Here is an 18101-nt window from a genome sequence, read left to right on the forward strand (position 1 = left end):
AACAGCAGAATTTATCAGGCAAAATAAAGAATTAGTGAGCTTCAAGATAGGGTATTTGGAAATACACAGTCAGAAAAGACAAAAGAGAAAAAGAATGAAACATGTCTAGAAGATCTAGAAAATAGCCTCTAAAGGGCAAATCTAAGAGTTACTGGCCTTAAGGAGGAGGTAGAGTGAGAGGTTGGGATACAAAGGTTATTCAAAGGGATGGTAACAGAGAAGTTTCCAAACCTAGAAAAAGGTATCAGTATTCAAGTACAAGAAAGGTATAGAACACCAAGCAACTTTAACCCAAGTGAGACTACCTCAAGACATTTAATAGTCAAACTCCCAAAGGTCAAGGATAAAGAATGGATCCTAAAAGCAGCAAAAGAAAAGAAACAACATACAATGGAGCTCCAGTACATTTGTGAGCAGACTTTTCAGTGGAAACCTTATAGGCCAGGAGAGAGTGGTATGACATATTTAAATTGCTGAAGGAAAAAAAAGAAAAAATTTTTATCCTAGAATAGTATATCTGGCAAAAATATTCTTCAAACATGGAGGAGAAATAAAGACTTTCCCAGAAAAACAAAAGCTGAGGGATTTCATCACCACTAGACCTTGCCTATAAGAAATGCTAAGGAGAGTTCTTCAATCTGAAGGAAAAGGATGTTAATGAACAATAAGAAATCATCTGAAGTAAATACACAAAAATCACAGAATATTATAATACTGCAATAGTGGTGTATAAATACTCATATCTCGAGTAGAAAGACTGAAAGATGAACCTATAAAAATAATAACTACAACAACTTTTCACAACACTGTATAATAAGATATAAATAGAAACAACAAAAAGCTAAAAAGGGGGGGATGAAGTTAAACTGTAGAGTTTTTCACTAGTTTTTGCTTGTTTGTTTATGCAATCAGCATTAAGTTGTCATCAGTTTAAAATAATAGGTTACATGATGTTATTTGCAAGGCTATGGTAACCACAAATCAAAAAACACAACGGATATGTATATATACCACCAGAGAAAATCACCTTCACTAAAAGGAATTCAGGAAGGAAGGAAAGAAGGAGAAGACCACAAAACAACCAGAAAACAAGTGACAAAATGGCAAAAGTAATTCCTTATGAGTAATAACATGGAATATAAATGCAATAAACTCTCCAATAAAGAGACATAGAGAGCTGAATGGATAAAAACACAAGACCCAACAATCTGTTGCCTACATGAAACACACTACACCCAGACAGATACACACATAGGCTGAAAAATAAAGGGTTAAAAAAAGTTCCATGCAAAACCAGAAAAGAGCAGGAGTAGCTATACTTATATCAGAAAAAAAAAATAGATTTCAAGACAAAAGGTATAAAAAGAGACAAGGTCATTGAATAAAGAATTCAGCAAGAGGATATAACAATTCTTAGTATATGTAAATCTAACACAGAAGCATCCAGATATATAAAGCACATATTATTAGTGCTAAAGAGAGAGACCCCTATACAATAATAGCTGGAGACTTTAACACCCTACTTTCAGTGCAGCATTGGACAAATTATCCAGACAGAAAATCAACAAAGAAATATCAGGCTTAATCTCCACTATAGAACAAATGAACCTAATAGCCATATTCACAGAACATTTCATCCCACAGTTGCAGAATACACATTCTTCTCCTCAGCTCATGGATACTCCTCAAAAATAGGCCATATGTTAGACCACAAATCAAATATTTAAAAAGTCAAAAAATTGAAATTATATCAGGTATCTTCTCTGACCACAGTGGAATAAAACTAGAAATGAATAACAAGAGGAATTTTGAAACTATATGAACACCTGGAAATTAAACAATATGCTCCTGAATGACCAGTGGCTCAATGAAGAAATTAAGAAGGAAATTTTAAAATGTCTTGAAACAAATGAAAATGGAAGCATGATGTACCTAAACCTATGGGATACAGTGAAAGCAGTACAGGAAAGTTTATTGCAATAGGCACCTACATCAACAAAAGCAGAAAAACTTCAAATTAGCAACCTATTGATACATCTTAAAGAACTGGAAAAACAAGGGCAAACCAAACCCCAAATTAGTAGAAGAAATAAAGATCAGAGCAGAAATAAATGAAATTGAAATAAAAAAAATACAAAAATCAATGAAATGAAAAGTTATTTTTAAAAAAGATAAAATCAACAAAGCTTTAGTCAGACTAAGAAAAAAAGAAGATAAAATAAATGAAAATAAATAAAATCAGATTAAAAAGTAGACATTGTGTCTGCTGCCATGGAAATTCAAAGGATCATCAGAGGCTTCTAGGAGCAACTATATGCCAATAAATTGGAAAACCTAGAAGACATTCCTAGACACATACAGCCTACCAAGATTGAACTATGAAAAAATCTAACACCTGAGGAGACCAATAACAACACTGAGATTGAAGCTGTAATTAAACAGGTCACTTCAGCCAGGCCTGGGAAGTTCTGAACTCATTTACCCAATATAAGCTGGACTTAGCACTTCAGTTCCCATCTCATCGCCAAGATGGTAAAGCCCACAAAAGGACAGTGCACCGTCAACCTCTTCAATGCCAGCACAAACCCAGACTGAGGGCAGGAAGCAGGAGGTCAAAACATGAGGGACCAGGCCACAGTCTCAGGCCTGAATATGCACAGGCAAAAGAAATACAAGAACAGTTGTGGTAAGATCATTAAGCTCCTGGAATATCAATCAAAGGTGGCTTCTGGCACAGTGGCAAAAGTACAGCCAAATATCAAATAGTTTGAAAATGTACATGTGATTAAGCAGTCATGATTACAAAAACTTCAAGAGGAAGTGGATACAGTTATGAAGGATTCATGCACAGTTGTCATGAAACAAAGCAAGTTACCAATGTCTCTTCTCTAAAATTGAATCCAGCCTCAACTCAAAGGTGCACATTCCTGATACTGAAAGTTCCTGACACTGAAAGTTTTAAAACTACATTTGGCCCTATGTCACAAAGGAAGCAACCAAATTTATTTGCAAGTGATATGCAGTCTTTAATAGAAAATGCTGAAATGTCCACTGAGAGCTATGACCAGTTTCTATAAAAGATCATGATTCAGTAACTGAAGACACTGGTGGGATAAATGAAGCACAAGAAGAGATATGTAAAAAGGGACAGTCCAAAGGAATACAGGGTGAGCTCTCCAGGGTTATAGATTCACCAGATGTTGTAGTTCTGGTTGCTGATGCTAGAGATCCAGTGGGTACCCATTCCCCTCACATTGAGCCTTGAGCCATACTTGAAAAAGAATAAACCCTGGGAACACCTTACATTTGTACATATCAAATGTGACCTTGTTCCAACCTGGGCAACAAAATGGTGGGTTGCTGTCCTCTCCTTGGATTAGCCAACACTTGCTTTCCATGCAAGTCTTACTGACCCCTTTCGCAAAGGAGCATTTATTCAGCTTCTGTGGCAGTTTGGAAAGTTGTACACTGACAAGAAACAGATGAGTGTTGGGTTCATTGGCTATCTAAATGTTGGCAAGAGCTCTGTGATATAAACATAGTGTTCCAAGAAAGTTTGCAATGTGGTCCCCATTGTAGATGAAATATCTGGAAATACATTACCTTGATATGTTGGTTATGCTTCATTGACTGTCCAGGTTTGGTTTACTCTTCTGAGGACTTGAAGACAGACATTGTGCTAAAAGGAGTTAAGTAGGAAAAATTAAGACCCCTGAAGACTGCATTGATGTTGTACTTGAACAAGTAGAGCCAGAATATATCAGTAAGACATAAAAGATTAATTCTTGGGAGAATGCTGAGGACTTTATTGAGAAGCTAACTTTCTGGACTGGGAAGTTACTAAACGGTGGAGTAACTTACTGACTTACTGACTGTGGGTGGATAATCCTCAATGACTGGCTGAGAGGGCTGGATTCCTTTCTTTGTCAAGCTGCTTAATGGAGAGTCACCTGTGGCCCCCCAGCTTTCACCCTCCTAGTCTGTGGAAGTTGACACAGAAGCAACCCAGAACAATCCAGAAGAGGAAGTGGCAGAAGGAATACCAAAACTGTAGATGAAGTGACAGAATCTGTGATTGAAAAAGAAAAAGAAGAGAATAGTCACTGGATGCTAACTCAGAGATGCAACCAATTCTTGTGCATGGGTTCAGCAAAACTTTGGCAAACTCAATGTGGTGCCTCAGTCTTCTGGGGATGACCTGGTTCCTGTGGATATGTCATATCTGAGAAAGAGCTTGAGAGCTTTTCTATTGAAGAAGAGGAGCAGAAGCAAGAGATGATGAAGAGTCTTACTAGGAATCTGAGGAAGAACATATGGAAAAATCACACCAAAGTCATTATTAAAGCTCTAGATGAGAATATTGCTAAATACCAGAAGTTTTTAGACAAATCTAAAGCTAAAAAGTTTTCAGGAGTCAGAATATCCAAGGGACTAAGTGAAAAGATATTCGAAAAACATGAAGAGCAGAGAAAAATATCTGAAGAAGATGTAGATGATACACAGTATCTACCAAAAAAGGAAATAAGCAGAAGTCATAGAGGGAAGAGGAATATTCAAGTAAAACTTGCAGGTTGCTTACATCTAAGGAATGGAAGTGAGCAGTACAGCAGCAACAATCCAAAAAATTTTATGTGCACTGCTATGAAACACACAATGTGAAAAATACAAACGGGAACCAAAGGAAGACCAATGACTCAGAGGGACTGAAGCACAAACACAAAAATTCAGATATTAGCAGTAATGTTTAAAAGGTTGTGTATTATACAAAAGTATACCAAAAAAAAAAAAAAAGAAACCGTTGTAAAATCCAGTATGCTGAAGCTTTTCCCCAGTGTAATTTTCTAAATGTTCTACAGTTTTAGCTCTTAAGTCCTTGATTCATTTTGAGTTAATTTTTGTATGTGGTCTAGAGTACAACTTCATTTAGTTGTCTGTGTATATCCAGTTTTCCCCATACCATTGGTTGAAAAAAATTGTTCTTTCCCCATTGAATGATCTTGGCATCCTTTGTGAAAATCATTTGTCCACTGATTTATAAATGCAAGGATTTATTACTGGGCTTTCTATTCTGTTCCATTAGTCTGTGTGTCTGTCTTTTTGGCAGCACCACACTGTTTTAATTATTGCAGCTTTGTAGTAAGTTTTAAAATCAGGAAATGTGAGACTTTCAACTTTGTTTTTCTTTTTCAATATTTTGGCTATTTGGAGTCCCTTGAGAAGGATTTTTGTTTTTCACAAAAAAAAGTTATTGGGATTTTGATAGAGATTGTATTGAATCAATAACTTGTGTAGTGTTAACACCTTAATATTGTGTTCCAACCCATGAACATGGTATGTCTTTCTATTTATTTGTGTCTTCTTGAATTTATTTCAACAATTTTTGGTAATTTATAGCATACATTATTCTACCACCTTGGTTGAGTTTATGCCTAAATATTATTTGATTGTATTTTAAATGGAACTATTTTCCTAATTTCCCTTTTGGATTGTTTATTGTTAATGTACACAAACAGAACTGATGTTTGTGTATCAATTTTGTATCCTACTACTTTGCTGAATTTATCAGATCTAACACTTTTTCTATCTTTCAGTGAAAATTTGAGTTGCTTCCACATCTTGGCTATTGTGAATAATGTGACAATGGACATGGGTGGATGGATATGCAGTACTTCCTAGAGATCCTGCTTTCAATACTTTTGGATATATACCCAAAAGCAGGATTAACTGATCACATGGTAATTCTATTTTTAATTTTTTGAGGAAGCTCTCTATTGTTTTTCATAGTAGCTTCACCATTTTACATTTCCACCAAGTATGATTTCAGTTTCTCCACATCATGACCAATATGTATTTTCTGTTTTTTTAATAGTGTCTGTGCTAATGGTTGTGAGCTGATATCTCACTGTAGCTTTGATTTGTTTTTCTCTTATGCTTAGTGATGTGGAACATCTTTTCTTATGCTTGGTCGTGAGCATGTGCTTTTTTTCTGAATCCTCTGTATACATGGCTGCTTTCAGATGTCTTAATTTCTCTAAGAGGCTCACTCCTGTTGCTTCTCTGGGCTTTACATGTTACGTTATATTTTTCAGGAATCTCTTGCCCCACCTATGTTCCCCTTTGTTGTCTCCTTGTGGTTTTCAGGAACTGCACCCAGCACAAACCAATCCCACAGGCATGGGACTCTCATACAGGTCAGAAGGTCATAAATTTAGTCTGCTCTGTTCTCTCAGTTGTGTAGGATGGAACCTTCCAGAGCTGCATTGGGAAGGAGGTGGGACAGTGGTGAGTAAAAATACCACAATTTTTTTTTAAGCATTTCAAACATGGCTTTTTTTTTTTTTTGGATTCAGAACTTAATTGCTGTAGACCTATGGCTGGTTTCCATAGCTCTTGTAAAGTTATTTTAGCCAGTCTGTAGTTACTTATTTAATGTTTTCATGGGGGAATGATGGCCTGGAGCTTCCTAGTTCACTGGAAGTTCTTGCATCTCACTCTCAATGTATTACATTCTGATGTCTATCTGGATTTCCTAGATCTAATTTGAGTACTCTTTTGTTGGCTCAACAAAAAAAGCCATTAGTTGACCATTTGTATTTTCTCCTTGGTGCCTACTTTTAAATTAGTTTTTATTTGTTTTTCTAATTGATTTATATGAGTTAATTATTTATTCTGAATAATATTCTTCAGTTGATTATATAGTTGCAATTTTTTTCCGAATTTTATTCCTTGACTATCGTTAACAAAAGACCATGAGATCTGCAAAGGCCAAAAGGAAAGCTTATATTTTCTGAGAAGCAATGGATAGAATTGGGAGACACAGCCTTTGGTATAAATGAAGGTGCACTGCAGAGAACAAAGAGAGGGTTTGGCTTTCATAAAGTTCCTACCCATGTTCCCAATCATGTCTGTTCATGAAAAGGAGGGATTCAAACTTGTTCGGTTCCAGTTAGTTGATGTAGCCAAGCCCTGATTGGATGAGGCAACAGAGTGATTGGGTTGCCTACAAGTTTGAGACCACAAATCCCTTTTCATTGAAGATTTTCAGATGGTAAGTTATGGAATGTTCAGTCTTTGGTTATAGGAGATACTCCAGCTTGGAGTTGTACAGGCAGAAAGTTTGTTGTCAAAGGCTATATTTTCTTCAGAGAAACACAAAGTATGTGACCACTTACCAGCCTCTCACCTAACTATGAATGCCTACTTCTCTTTTCAAATTTAAAGCATCTCTGTTAGCCACAGAGAGTCCATCTTGCTTGGAGAGTCTTTCCACAGTTTTATTTTACACAGTCGTTACTTTTATGATTTTTAAAATTAATTTCTTAATTTTAGTATTAAATGTTTTACATTATGGTTAGTGCATTTTCCTTTTTAAGAACTTATTTCCTATCCAAAGTTCATAACTTTTTGTACTTTATCTTGTTTTTTGTGTCAATACTGATTAGTCACAAATCCTTCTTTGTCTCTTTATTCAAAGAGTTGGCTAATTTTGTATTTTAAATTTAAATAACATTTTAACATTTTTCCCCAGTTCTACTTAACAGAGAAAAAATATTTTAGTATGTATACTAGGAAGGAGTGCTACACATAGGAACTATATGATGTTACACATATCATACTATGAGGGTTTATTAATTCTAAGAATAGTAACTAGAAAGTCATATTTATTTAAGCTTGTATTTAGATGATTTTATGCCAGTGTCATTTCTATTTTTGATAATCAATATAAAGCATATGTGTAAAGACTGCATGCAGATTTCTCCTCTGCATGTGTAATGATTTAACACTTTTGGTATCTTTGCTCAACATTTCCATATTTGTTCTTCAATAAATATTAAGGTGTGTTTTAAGAGAAAATGTACCATAATCAACACACATTTGAGAAACATCATTGGAAGCTTACTGTGTACATTACCAATTCAAATACTGTTGTTATTACTGGAGGAAATAAATTTACTTTGTTTAATTAAACTTTTTTCCATCTGAAACATTATTCTCCCAAATAAAACACCTATTAAAACTGAGGAACTGTTTGGAACATAGAATGGCAAATATTTCCTCTAAAAAAATGGTAAAATATTTCCCAATTTGGAAAAATACATTTTAAAAGTAAATGATATGAAATTAAAAATATAGTATGAACTAGATCCAAATATTAACTTGTATCATTGAATCATGATACTAGAAAAAGAATTTTCTTTGATGGCCCATAATAGACATGCCACAGATGTGCTATTAACATATTCTGAGATCCTTGAGCAACCACATTTGCAATAGGAAAAAAAAAAAACAGAATAATCAAAGACCCCAGCCCAATTATGAGGCTTGATGGCACCACCTGATATCCATCCCCTTATCCATAATAGAACAGGTTGGTAGAGGCAGTGTTCCCGAGTGCATAAAGTTAAGCATTTATTGAGTGCATATGATACACTGTGTGATTTTTTTATACATTAATGTTATGAAATTGGTTATTATTGTATTGCACCTGTTTTGCAAAATAAGGATAGTGGAACTAAGAGACTTGACTGTTTTACCTAAGATACCAAAGATAATCTGTGGCAGAGATGGTATCTGACCTTGGTTTCTTTCTGTTCTGTCATGCAGTAGTAGATGTCATCATTTAATCAAATTCATGATTTCATTATCCTCATATTAGGGATGATCAAACTGAATTAAATTAGATTAATATTTTCAAAATTGCACATTTAGCAAGTGGTAGAAATAGGACTTGAAATCAGGAGATTATTAGAAAAAAATGCAGTCTCTTTCTACCTAAAATACAGTTATTATGGCCATGTGTGAAGCACATTTGGTTCCTCCTGTAGTGTTGACCTCTTGTGGCTTCTGCTATATAACTTAAAGCAGACGTCCCCAACCCCCAGGCCAGGGAACAGTACTGGTTCATGGCCTGTTAGGAACCAGACTGTAAAACAGAAGGTGAGTGGTGGGCAAGTGAGCATTATGGCCTGAGCTCTGCTTCCTGTCAGATCATCAATGGCATTAGATTGTCATAGGAGTACCAACCCTATTGTCAACTGTGCATGCATGCGAGGGATCCAGGTTGCATGCTCCTTACAGGAATCTCAGAGTAAATAGTTAAAACTTTCAGTATATGATTCCACTTACATGAGGTATGTAGATTAGTGAAACTCATAGAAACCAAAGGTAGAATGGTGGTTGCCAACAGCTGGGGAAACAGGGAAATGGGTATAGAGTTGTGGTTTTGCAAGATGAAAAAGTTCTGTAGATTTGTTGCACGACAATGTGAATATGCTTAATACTACTGAACTATACACTTAAAAGAATTGAGATTGGAAATTTTATATTATGTGTATTAGGAAAATACTACTTATTAACTTACTCTTTTTTCACAGTGATCTGCAGCCCTGGATCATATAACCCCCGTGATGGAATTCATTGCCTTCAGTGCAATAGCAGCCTGGTGTATGGAGCAAAAACGTGCTTATAAGCCATTATCTTCAGTTATTCAGTGGTTTATTAAATGCAAAGTGTATATTTGAAATATTAACATAATAAATTATTATGCCAAAATTAATCATATTTTACAGAAAATGGTGTCATCATTTTAATCAAATACTGTATGTCCAAATGCTTTATGAGGGCGAAAATCCTCTAGTCTTTATCCATTAATGCCAAACCTACATATGATTCTAAAATATTTCTAGTATCACTGCATTTTAAAAATAGTTTCAAATATACTGTTATCAGGTTAGCCCAAAAGATTTTTCAGGATTTTTCAGAAATATTCTGTTTTATCTTTACTATATGTTCACTAGATCCAGGCCACCACATTCTTGTATAACAACTTTAATTTCAGTTTGTTTCTTTATTTTGATTTAAATTTATAGGATTTTATTCATTCTAGTTTCACCTTTCACAGTTTAGAGCCATATTTAAAGCCTGGGGTCTTATTGCAATTTTTAGCCTCTTTAATATAAGGCCTAGTTCCAACCACCCTGTGGATTTTTTAATATAGTTCAGTGTGACTATCTTAAACTTTTCAGTTTTAAGTCTCTTAAATTACCTTTTTGGCATTTTAGAATGGAGTAATTATTGTATGTGCCTAAATTAATAGTTGAACTTTCTTAGTGTAAAGAGAGAAAGAAAGAAAAATCAATTTATTTCCCTGACAACCCCTCTAGAAAAAATAATCAACAATCATCACAACCTTTATTTTATTTCTTCCACTATGAAAATGAATATTATATAACAGATATTAATTACTCGTACCATCACTAATACTTACCTTGTCTCACATTGGGATGCTATATTCGAATATGAAATGTTATCAAAAATTAAAAGACTTAAATTCTAGGAAAATACATGAGTAATTTAGAAAATGTGTAGTTTCTCAATTTTTCTAATTATTGTTTCATTTATATTTGTATCAGCTTTCTCTCTCCAGCATGCACTGTTTTGCTCTTCATATTTCCTCTCTTAAGACATAAATGTTTGTAAATGGCAAACATACCCCATGCTGGATCTGGGCACAAATGTCAGTTCACCTATACCTAGGATGTGTTAGACTTTTAAAAATGAACTAGTTGGTAAACTAGCCTCTCATTTTTCCATGCTATATACAAATATAACTAGAATTCTCACACAGACACAAAGGGAAGATAAATGACATGTGGCTGTACTTTGTTATTAGCCCTGGTAATGTTTTCTAAAAAAATTCCTTGGGTTTTCATCATTATGATGTAATTGTTTTTATACGGTTTAGAGACGTTTTTCAAGTGCCTTCTTTCCTCTAGTAAGTGACATATTCACATTACACTGTTCGGGTGAGTTACTGTTCTTCCCAAAATTACTAACACATGTATTTTGTAAAGAGTAAAAGACCTACTACGTCTCCACCTCTAAAAGCAGTGTAATCTACTAAAGTTTCCAAATTTCTTAATTGTATAATAAATAATGGATTAGAATACATGTTCTTTCCTTTTTGTTCCTTATGTTTGCTTACTTTTTTCCTATATTGAAAATCTTTAATAATTTAACTTACAATGCATTTTTCTGAGGCATGAACAGTGCCCCATTAACAGCCTGGGAAAGCAGAGGCAGAGTTGTTACGCCCGTGCTAAGTACTGGGGATCAGAATGCAATCACTAAAAGATAGGTGACCCCAGATGAGAGGAGATGAACAACAGGAGTGGGATGAGAGCAAATCATGGATTTTTAGCTACCGGCACGCCAGAATGAGACCACACAAATATCTGAAGGCAGAACAAGGTTAAGACTTGTAAAGTCCAGGCAAAGGAAACAAGCTGTAGAAATTGAAGCAAAGGGCTGGGCGCGGTGGCTCACGCCTGTAATCCCAGCACTTTGGGAGGCAGAGGCTGGCAGATCACAAGGTCAGGAGTTCGAGACCATTCTGGCCAACATGGTGAAAGCCCGACTCTACTAAAAATACAAAAATTAGCCAAGCGTGGTGGTGTATGCCTGTAGCCTCAGCTACTTGGGAGGCTGAGACAGGAGAATCGCTTGAAACCGGAAAGCGGAGTGTGCAGTGAGCTGAGATCATGCCACTGCACTCCAGGTTGGCAACAAGAGCGAAACTCTGTCTCAAAAAAAAAAAAATAATAATATTAATAATAAATAAATAAATAAATTGAAGCAAAGGACAAAATAGGAGAAAGAAGGAAAACATTAATTATTTATTTTTCTTGGGTCCCATAGTAAAATGTTCTTTGTTATATCGCTTATCACATTTATTTTAGTTGATTATGTTTGTCTTCAACATTCAATTATACTAGGATACTCCTAGCTTCATGGCCTTCTTCATAGCACATAGTTATATCCTTAATAATTTTTTAAATTAATGAATAGATCATTAAAGTTCTGTGAGTATAAATACTTGAGTAATTAAGACAAAAGTTGCTTCTATTAACAGGTAGGATGTGAAATGTTGAAAGTTGTTTAAAGTGATGACAGTGTGTACAATAAAAATTATACATGAATCCCTGAGAGATTATTGTCATAAAGCAGTTTCAAGTGTTTTTTATTTATTTGCATCAAAATAATATCTTTTATATAATGCTTAAATTTTCACAAAACTTTTTTTAGCAATTATATCATCTGATAATTATACCAGCCTGTGAAGTTACCAGGGCAAATATAATTCCCAGTTTTTATTTTATTAATTTAAGTTTTTCTTATTATAAATATGTAAGGTGTGTTTATTTGGCAATATGGTAAAAGAGCCTTAACATGTTTGGTCCAGTAATCTCAATGGAAATTTTACTACAGAAGTAAATCAGAAATAAAGTGAAATATTACATCCAATGGTATTAATTTCTGTATTATATATAATAATGAAAAGGAAAATAATATAAATGAGTGACGATATAATTGGTTGAATAAGTTATGCTGTTTCCATTTGATTGAATATTATTGTGCCATTAAAATCACATTTACAGGGCCGGGCGCGGTGGCTCACACTTGTAATCCCAGCACTTTGGGAGGCCAAGGCGGGCGGATCATGAGGTCAGGAGATTGAGACCACGGTGAAACACCGTCTCTACTAAAAAAATACAAAAAATTAGCCGGGCATGGTGGCGGGCGCCTGTAGTCCCAGCTACTCGGAGAGGCTGAGGCAGGAGAATGGCGTGAACCCGGGAGGCTGAGCTTGCAGTGAGCCGAGATTGCGCCACTGCACTCCAGCATGGGTGACAGAGCAAGACTCCGTCTCAAAAAAAAAAAAAAAAAAAAAAAAATCACATTTACAAATTAATTAAGATTATATACACATGTGTACAATTGTTATCCATATTGTATAGATTTTTAAACCAAATGCACCAAAATGTTAACAATGGTTGTTTCATGTAATGGGATCATGTGTGAGTTTTTTTTTTTATGCCCTCTGTTTTCCAAATTTTCTGCAGTGAAATGAATTACATTCACAAGCTTGGAAGCAATAAATATACTTTGAAAAATTAAAATAGCAGCAAAGTAAGAAGACATCGTTTATCTCTCCAATATCAATTCACTTCTCCCCTTCTTCCTAAAAAAGCACCAAGTTTGTTTACTCCAGAGAATGATTCTTTTTAGCCAGTCAACACATAGCTTTTCTGGCCACTGCCTTGTTGTGACCATGAGGTGAACCAGCTTGAGGATGAAGCCCACAATGAGGACACACAGTGAAGATATGAAAAGAACTGGGGCATTGATGATGGTGTTGAATTACTGTCTTTATTGTACCTGAACCCCAGCCTGTACTAGACTTCTTAGTTCTTTTTTTTTTAATTATACTTTAAGTTTTAGGGTACATGTGCACAACGTGCAGGTTTGTTACATATGTATACATGTGCCATGTTGGTGTGCTGCACCCATTAACTCGTCATTTAACATTAGGTATATCTCCTAATGCTATCCCTTCCCCCTCCCCCCACCCCACAACAGGCCCCGGTGTGTGATGTTCCCCTTCCTGTGTCTATGTGTTCTCATTGTTCAATTCCCATCTATGAGTGAGAACATGCAGTGTTTGGTTTTTTGTCCTTGCGATAGTTTGCTGAGAATGATGGTTTCCAGCTTCATCCATGTCCCTACAAAGGACATGAACTCATCCTTTTTTGTGGCTGCATAGTATTCCGTGGTGTATATGTGCCACATTTTCTTAATCCAGTCTATCATTGTTGGACATTTGGGTTGTTTCCAAGTCTTTGCTATTGTGAATAGTGCGCAATAAACATACGTGTGCATGTGTCTTTATAGCAGCATGATTTATAATCCTTTGGGTATATACCAAGTAATGGGATGGGTGGGTCAAATGGTATTTCTAGTTCTAGATCCCTGAGGAATTGCACACTGACTTCCACAATGGTTGAACTAGTTTACAGTCCCACCAACAGTGTAAAAGTTTTCCTATTTCTTAGTTCTGTCAAATAAGAAAGTTTCTTTTGTTTAAGCAAGTTAGGTTTTCTTTTACTTGCAGCTAAAAATATTCTAATTGATACAGTATTAATTACAGGAAATTTGTAAAGTAGAGGATTAGAAGTAAGGGGAAAATACCACTTATAGTTTCATAACCTAGATGTCAGCAATGTTAACATTTTGGTAAATTTCCTACTTTTGTGTGAATTTCTTATTCATGCCATAGGTACCATATGTAGTGAGTATTTTCCTTAATATTATGATATATATATTTCCGTACTATTTTATTCACTTCATTAACATAATTTTCATGACTATAATATTTCATACATTTCAGCAAAAAAACTATAATATGGTTTATTAGTCTGTTCTCACACTGCTAATAAAGACATGCCCAGGACTGGGTAATTTATAAAGGAGAGGTTTGAGTCACAGTTCCACATGGCTGAGGAAGCCTCACAGTCATGGCACAAGGCAAATGAGGAGTAAAGTCACGTCTTGCATGGTGGCAGGCAAGAGAGCATGAGCAGGGGAACTCCCATTTGTAAAACCAGCAGATCTTGTGAGGCTTACTACCAGGAGAACAGTATGGGGGAAACTGCCTCCATGATTCAATTATCTCCACCTGGCCCCACCCTTGATATGTGGGGATTATTATAATTCAAGGTGAGATTTGGGTGGGGACACAGCTAAATCATATCATTTCACTTGTGACCCCTCCCAAATCTCATGTCCTCACATTTCCAAACCAATCATACCTTCCCAATAGTCCCCCAAAGTCTTAACTCATTTCAGCATTAACTCAAAAGTCCACAGTCCAAAGTCTCATCTGAGACAAGGCAAGTCCCTTCTGCCTATGAGCCTGTAAAATCAAAAGCAAGTTAGTTACTTCCTAGATACTGTGGGTACAAGGTTTGGGTAAATACGCCCATTCCTAATGGGAGAGATTGGCAAAAACGAAGGGGCTGCAAGCCCCATGCAAGTCCAAAATCCAGCAGGGCAGCCAAATCTTAAAGCTCTGAAATGATCTCCTTTGACTCCATGTCTCACATCCAGGTCATGCTGATGCAAGTGGTGGGTTCCCACAGCCTTGGGCAGCTCCACCCCTGTGACTTTGCAGGGTACAGCTCCCCTTTTGGCTGCTTTTACAGGCTGGCATTCTGTGGCTTTTCCAGGTGCATGGTGCAAGCTGTTGGTGGTTCTACCGTTCTGGGGTTGGGAGGATTGTGGCCCTCTTCTCACAGCTCCGATAGGCAGTACCCCAGTGGGGACTCCATGTGGGGGCTCCCACCTCACATTTCCCTTCCACACTGTCTTAGCAGAGGTTCTCCATGAGAACTCCACCCCTGCAGTACACCTCTGCCTGGACATCCAGGCATTTCCATACATCCTCTGAAATCTAGGCAGAGGTTCCCAAACCTCAATTCTTGACCTCTGTGTACCCACAGGCCCAATACCACGTGTAAATTGACAAGGCTTGGGGCTTCTTCCCTCTGAAGCAATGACCTGAGGTGTACACTGTCCCTGTTTAGCCACAGCTGGAGCTGAAGCAGCTGGAATGTGCAGGTCACCATGGCCCTAGGCTGCACAGAGCAGGGGGGCCCTAGACTTTGCCCACAAAACCATTTTTTCCTTCTAGGCCTCCAGGCCTGTGATCGGAGGGGCTGCTGTGAAGGTGTCTGACATGCCCTGGAGACATTATCCTATTGTCTTGGTGATTAACATTTGGCTCCTCATTACTTATGCAAATTTCTGCAACTGGCTTGAATTTCTCCCCAGAAAATGGGTTTTTCTTTTCTATTCCATCGTCAGGCTGCAAATTTTCCAAACTTTTATGATCTGCTTCCTCTTGAACACTTTTCTGCCTAGAAGTTTCTTCCACTGGGTACCCTAAATCATCTCTCTCAAGTTCAAAGTTCCACAGATCTCTAGGGCAGGGCAAAATGCCACCAGTCTCTTTGCATAGCAAGAGTGACTTTTATTCCAGTTTCCAAAAAGTTCCTCTTCCATCTGAGACCATCTCAATCTGGACTTCATTGTCCATATTGCTATCAGAATTTTGGGCAAAACTATTCAATACGTCTCTAGAAAGTTCCAAACTTTCCCACATTTTCTTGTCCTCTTCTGAGCCCTCCAAACTGTTCCAACCTCTGCCTGTTACCCAGTTCCAAAGCTTCCACATTTTCAGGTATCTTTTCAGCAGTGCCCCACTCCCAATACCAATTTACTGTATTCTGTTCTCACACTGCTAATAAAGACATACCCAAGACTGGGTAATTTATAAAGGAAGGATGCTTAATTGACTCACAGTTCCACATGGCAGGGAAGCCCTCACAATCATGGCAGAAGGCAAATGAGGAGCAAAGTCACATCTTACATGGTGGCAGGCAAGAGAGCATGTGCAGCAGAACTCTCCCTTTATAAAACCATCAGATCTTGTGAGACTTATTCATTATCATGAGAACAGCACAGGAAAAACTTGCCACCACTATTCAATTACCTCCCACTTGGGCCCTCCCACAACATGTGGGGAATATTACAATTCAAGGTGAGATTTAAGTGGGACGTAGAGACAAACCAAATCATATGGTTAAGCTGTTCTAATTGTTGGACATTTTTATTGCTTCCAAGTTTTCACTATTATATGTTGCATTACAGTTGACATCTTCTTACTTTAGATTTTGTGATATTTTAAAGTTTTTTTTCATGCTAAATACCCAGAAGTAGAATTGCTAGGTTTAGGTATTTCTAATCTTCTGGACCATTTGCCAAGTGTATTTTCTAAGGATTATACCAATTTCCAGTACCACCAATGATATATCAGAATACGTATTTTATTGCATGTTCTCCAGTATCTGATACTGGAGAAAAAGTCATTCATTTAATGTGATATACAGAAATGGTTTCTTCCTCTGTTAATTTTCATTTTTTTTTAGTATTAGTGAGGTTTAACTTTCCTCATGTAATAATGTTGCTGTTGCTGATGATAGTTATTTATTGAGTGTTTATTATGTGAAAGGTTTTGTTTGAAACCCATCACATAGATTTTCATATTTAATTTGCCCGAGTTTGTGAGTTATTGTTACTCTAATTAGTACATGAGGAAAATGAGTCACAATAATTAAATACCTTCCCAGGTTTACACAGCTGGTAAGGGTGAAGATGTGTGTCAGTTACAATTTGGTTTTGTGGCAAGATCCTGAGGGCCCTGATTCAGTGGTTCCCCTTAGCTGGTGCAGTGGTTCTGCAGCATCCTCCTGACCTCAGACCACTTGTACTCTTGCCCCCAGTCCTTAGTGCAGCTTTTGTCCTCATGGTTGCAGGTGCTCTTATGCCTCCAGGCTCTTAATTGGCCTTCTATTCAGAAAAAAACATAAAAATGAAAAACCCTGTACAGAACTTTTACATTGTATTGAACAGAATAGTGTCACAGGGTTACCTGATACTATAAGGGAGACTAGAAATTGATACCTTCATTTTTAAATTCTCATTAATAGAGAAAAGAATTTAAAAGGGGACAAGGACTTTGAATGAGTGTTGAACAGGCCAGTGTCTTTTTCTTATACAAATCATCTCTTTAACTTGTGTGCATTGATACACACCCTTCACATTAGTAACATGTACATTTAATGTCCCCATTCTCCTCTGCATGTAATACAACTTCAAACTGTCATCCAATTACTGCATCTCAGTTGATGCATTTTGAGTCACGGATGATATGTAGAAGTTTGCATCAGGTCTAGGGCTCATATGGTCTAGACGGTTTATCTGCCCCCACCTCATAAAATGCATGAGAAAGAATAATTTAAAACTCCCATGCAGAAAATGGAGGAAAGCAAAACTCATCTCAGTACTTATCCAGGTGGACATGATACAGTGAGACCTTCCTGCTATCAACTTGGTTTTAGTTTGTTGGTTGGTCCCTTGTTCTATCCTGTGTGGTTGTCTTCCTTATTCCTTGCATTTCCCTTTCTGGAAGCTGCACTATATTTCAGTTCACTTTCTTTGAGAAGTCAGAGGCCTAAGACACTCACAGGCTGTCATCGGCCAGATTTGGATTTTTCAGGGGCAGTACAGTTCTCTTTTGCTGGGTTGTGTTGTGTTGTATCATCCTGATCAAGCATGGTGACAAAAGATGCGGAGGTGCATCTCTCCTTCTTTCTGCATCCAGTTCATCTTCCTGTGATCCAGGGCATGTTCATATCCTTCCA

General features: G+C 36.7%; 2 protein-coding genes and 1 pseudogene across 5 annotated transcripts in view; 2 read left to right on the top strand and 1 right to left on the bottom strand.

Moving 5' to 3' along the window:
- The window catches only part of ZPBP (zona pellucida binding protein), a 158208-nt gene extending 148652 nt beyond the window's left edge, over positions 1 to 9556 (top strand). Inside the window, exon 8 of one of the 2 annotated variants that reach the window (XM_012496730.2) lies at positions 9375 to 9556. In XM_012496730.2, coding sequence (XP_012352184.1) covers positions 9375 to 9469 — 95 coding nt within the window. In that variant the 3' untranslated portion in view covers positions 9470 to 9556. The remainder of the gene's footprint in view (positions 1 to 9374) is intronic. The other variant, XM_003268924.4, reaches the window with a different exon arrangement.
- On the top strand, positions 2530 to 4748 carry LOC105737736 (annotated as a pseudogene).
- Positions 9058 to 18101, bottom strand: part of VWC2 (von Willebrand factor C domain containing 2) — a 164357-nt gene continuing 155313 nt past the window's right edge. For 2 of the 3 annotated variants that reach the window (XR_004026354.1, XR_004026353.1), the window contains one exon: positions 9058 to 9439. The gene's annotated coding sequence lies outside the window, so the exon portion shown is untranslated. Of the gene's footprint in view, positions 9440 to 16928; positions 17248 to 18101 lie in introns of those variants that run through there. The other variant, XR_004026352.1, reaches the window with a different exon arrangement.

This window comes from Nomascus leucogenys, chromosome 17, assembly GCF_006542625.1.
Source record: "Nomascus leucogenys isolate Asia chromosome 17, Asia_NLE_v1, whole genome shotgun sequence".
Taxonomy (NCBI): Eukaryota; Metazoa; Chordata; class Mammalia; order Primates; family Hylobatidae; genus Nomascus; species Nomascus leucogenys.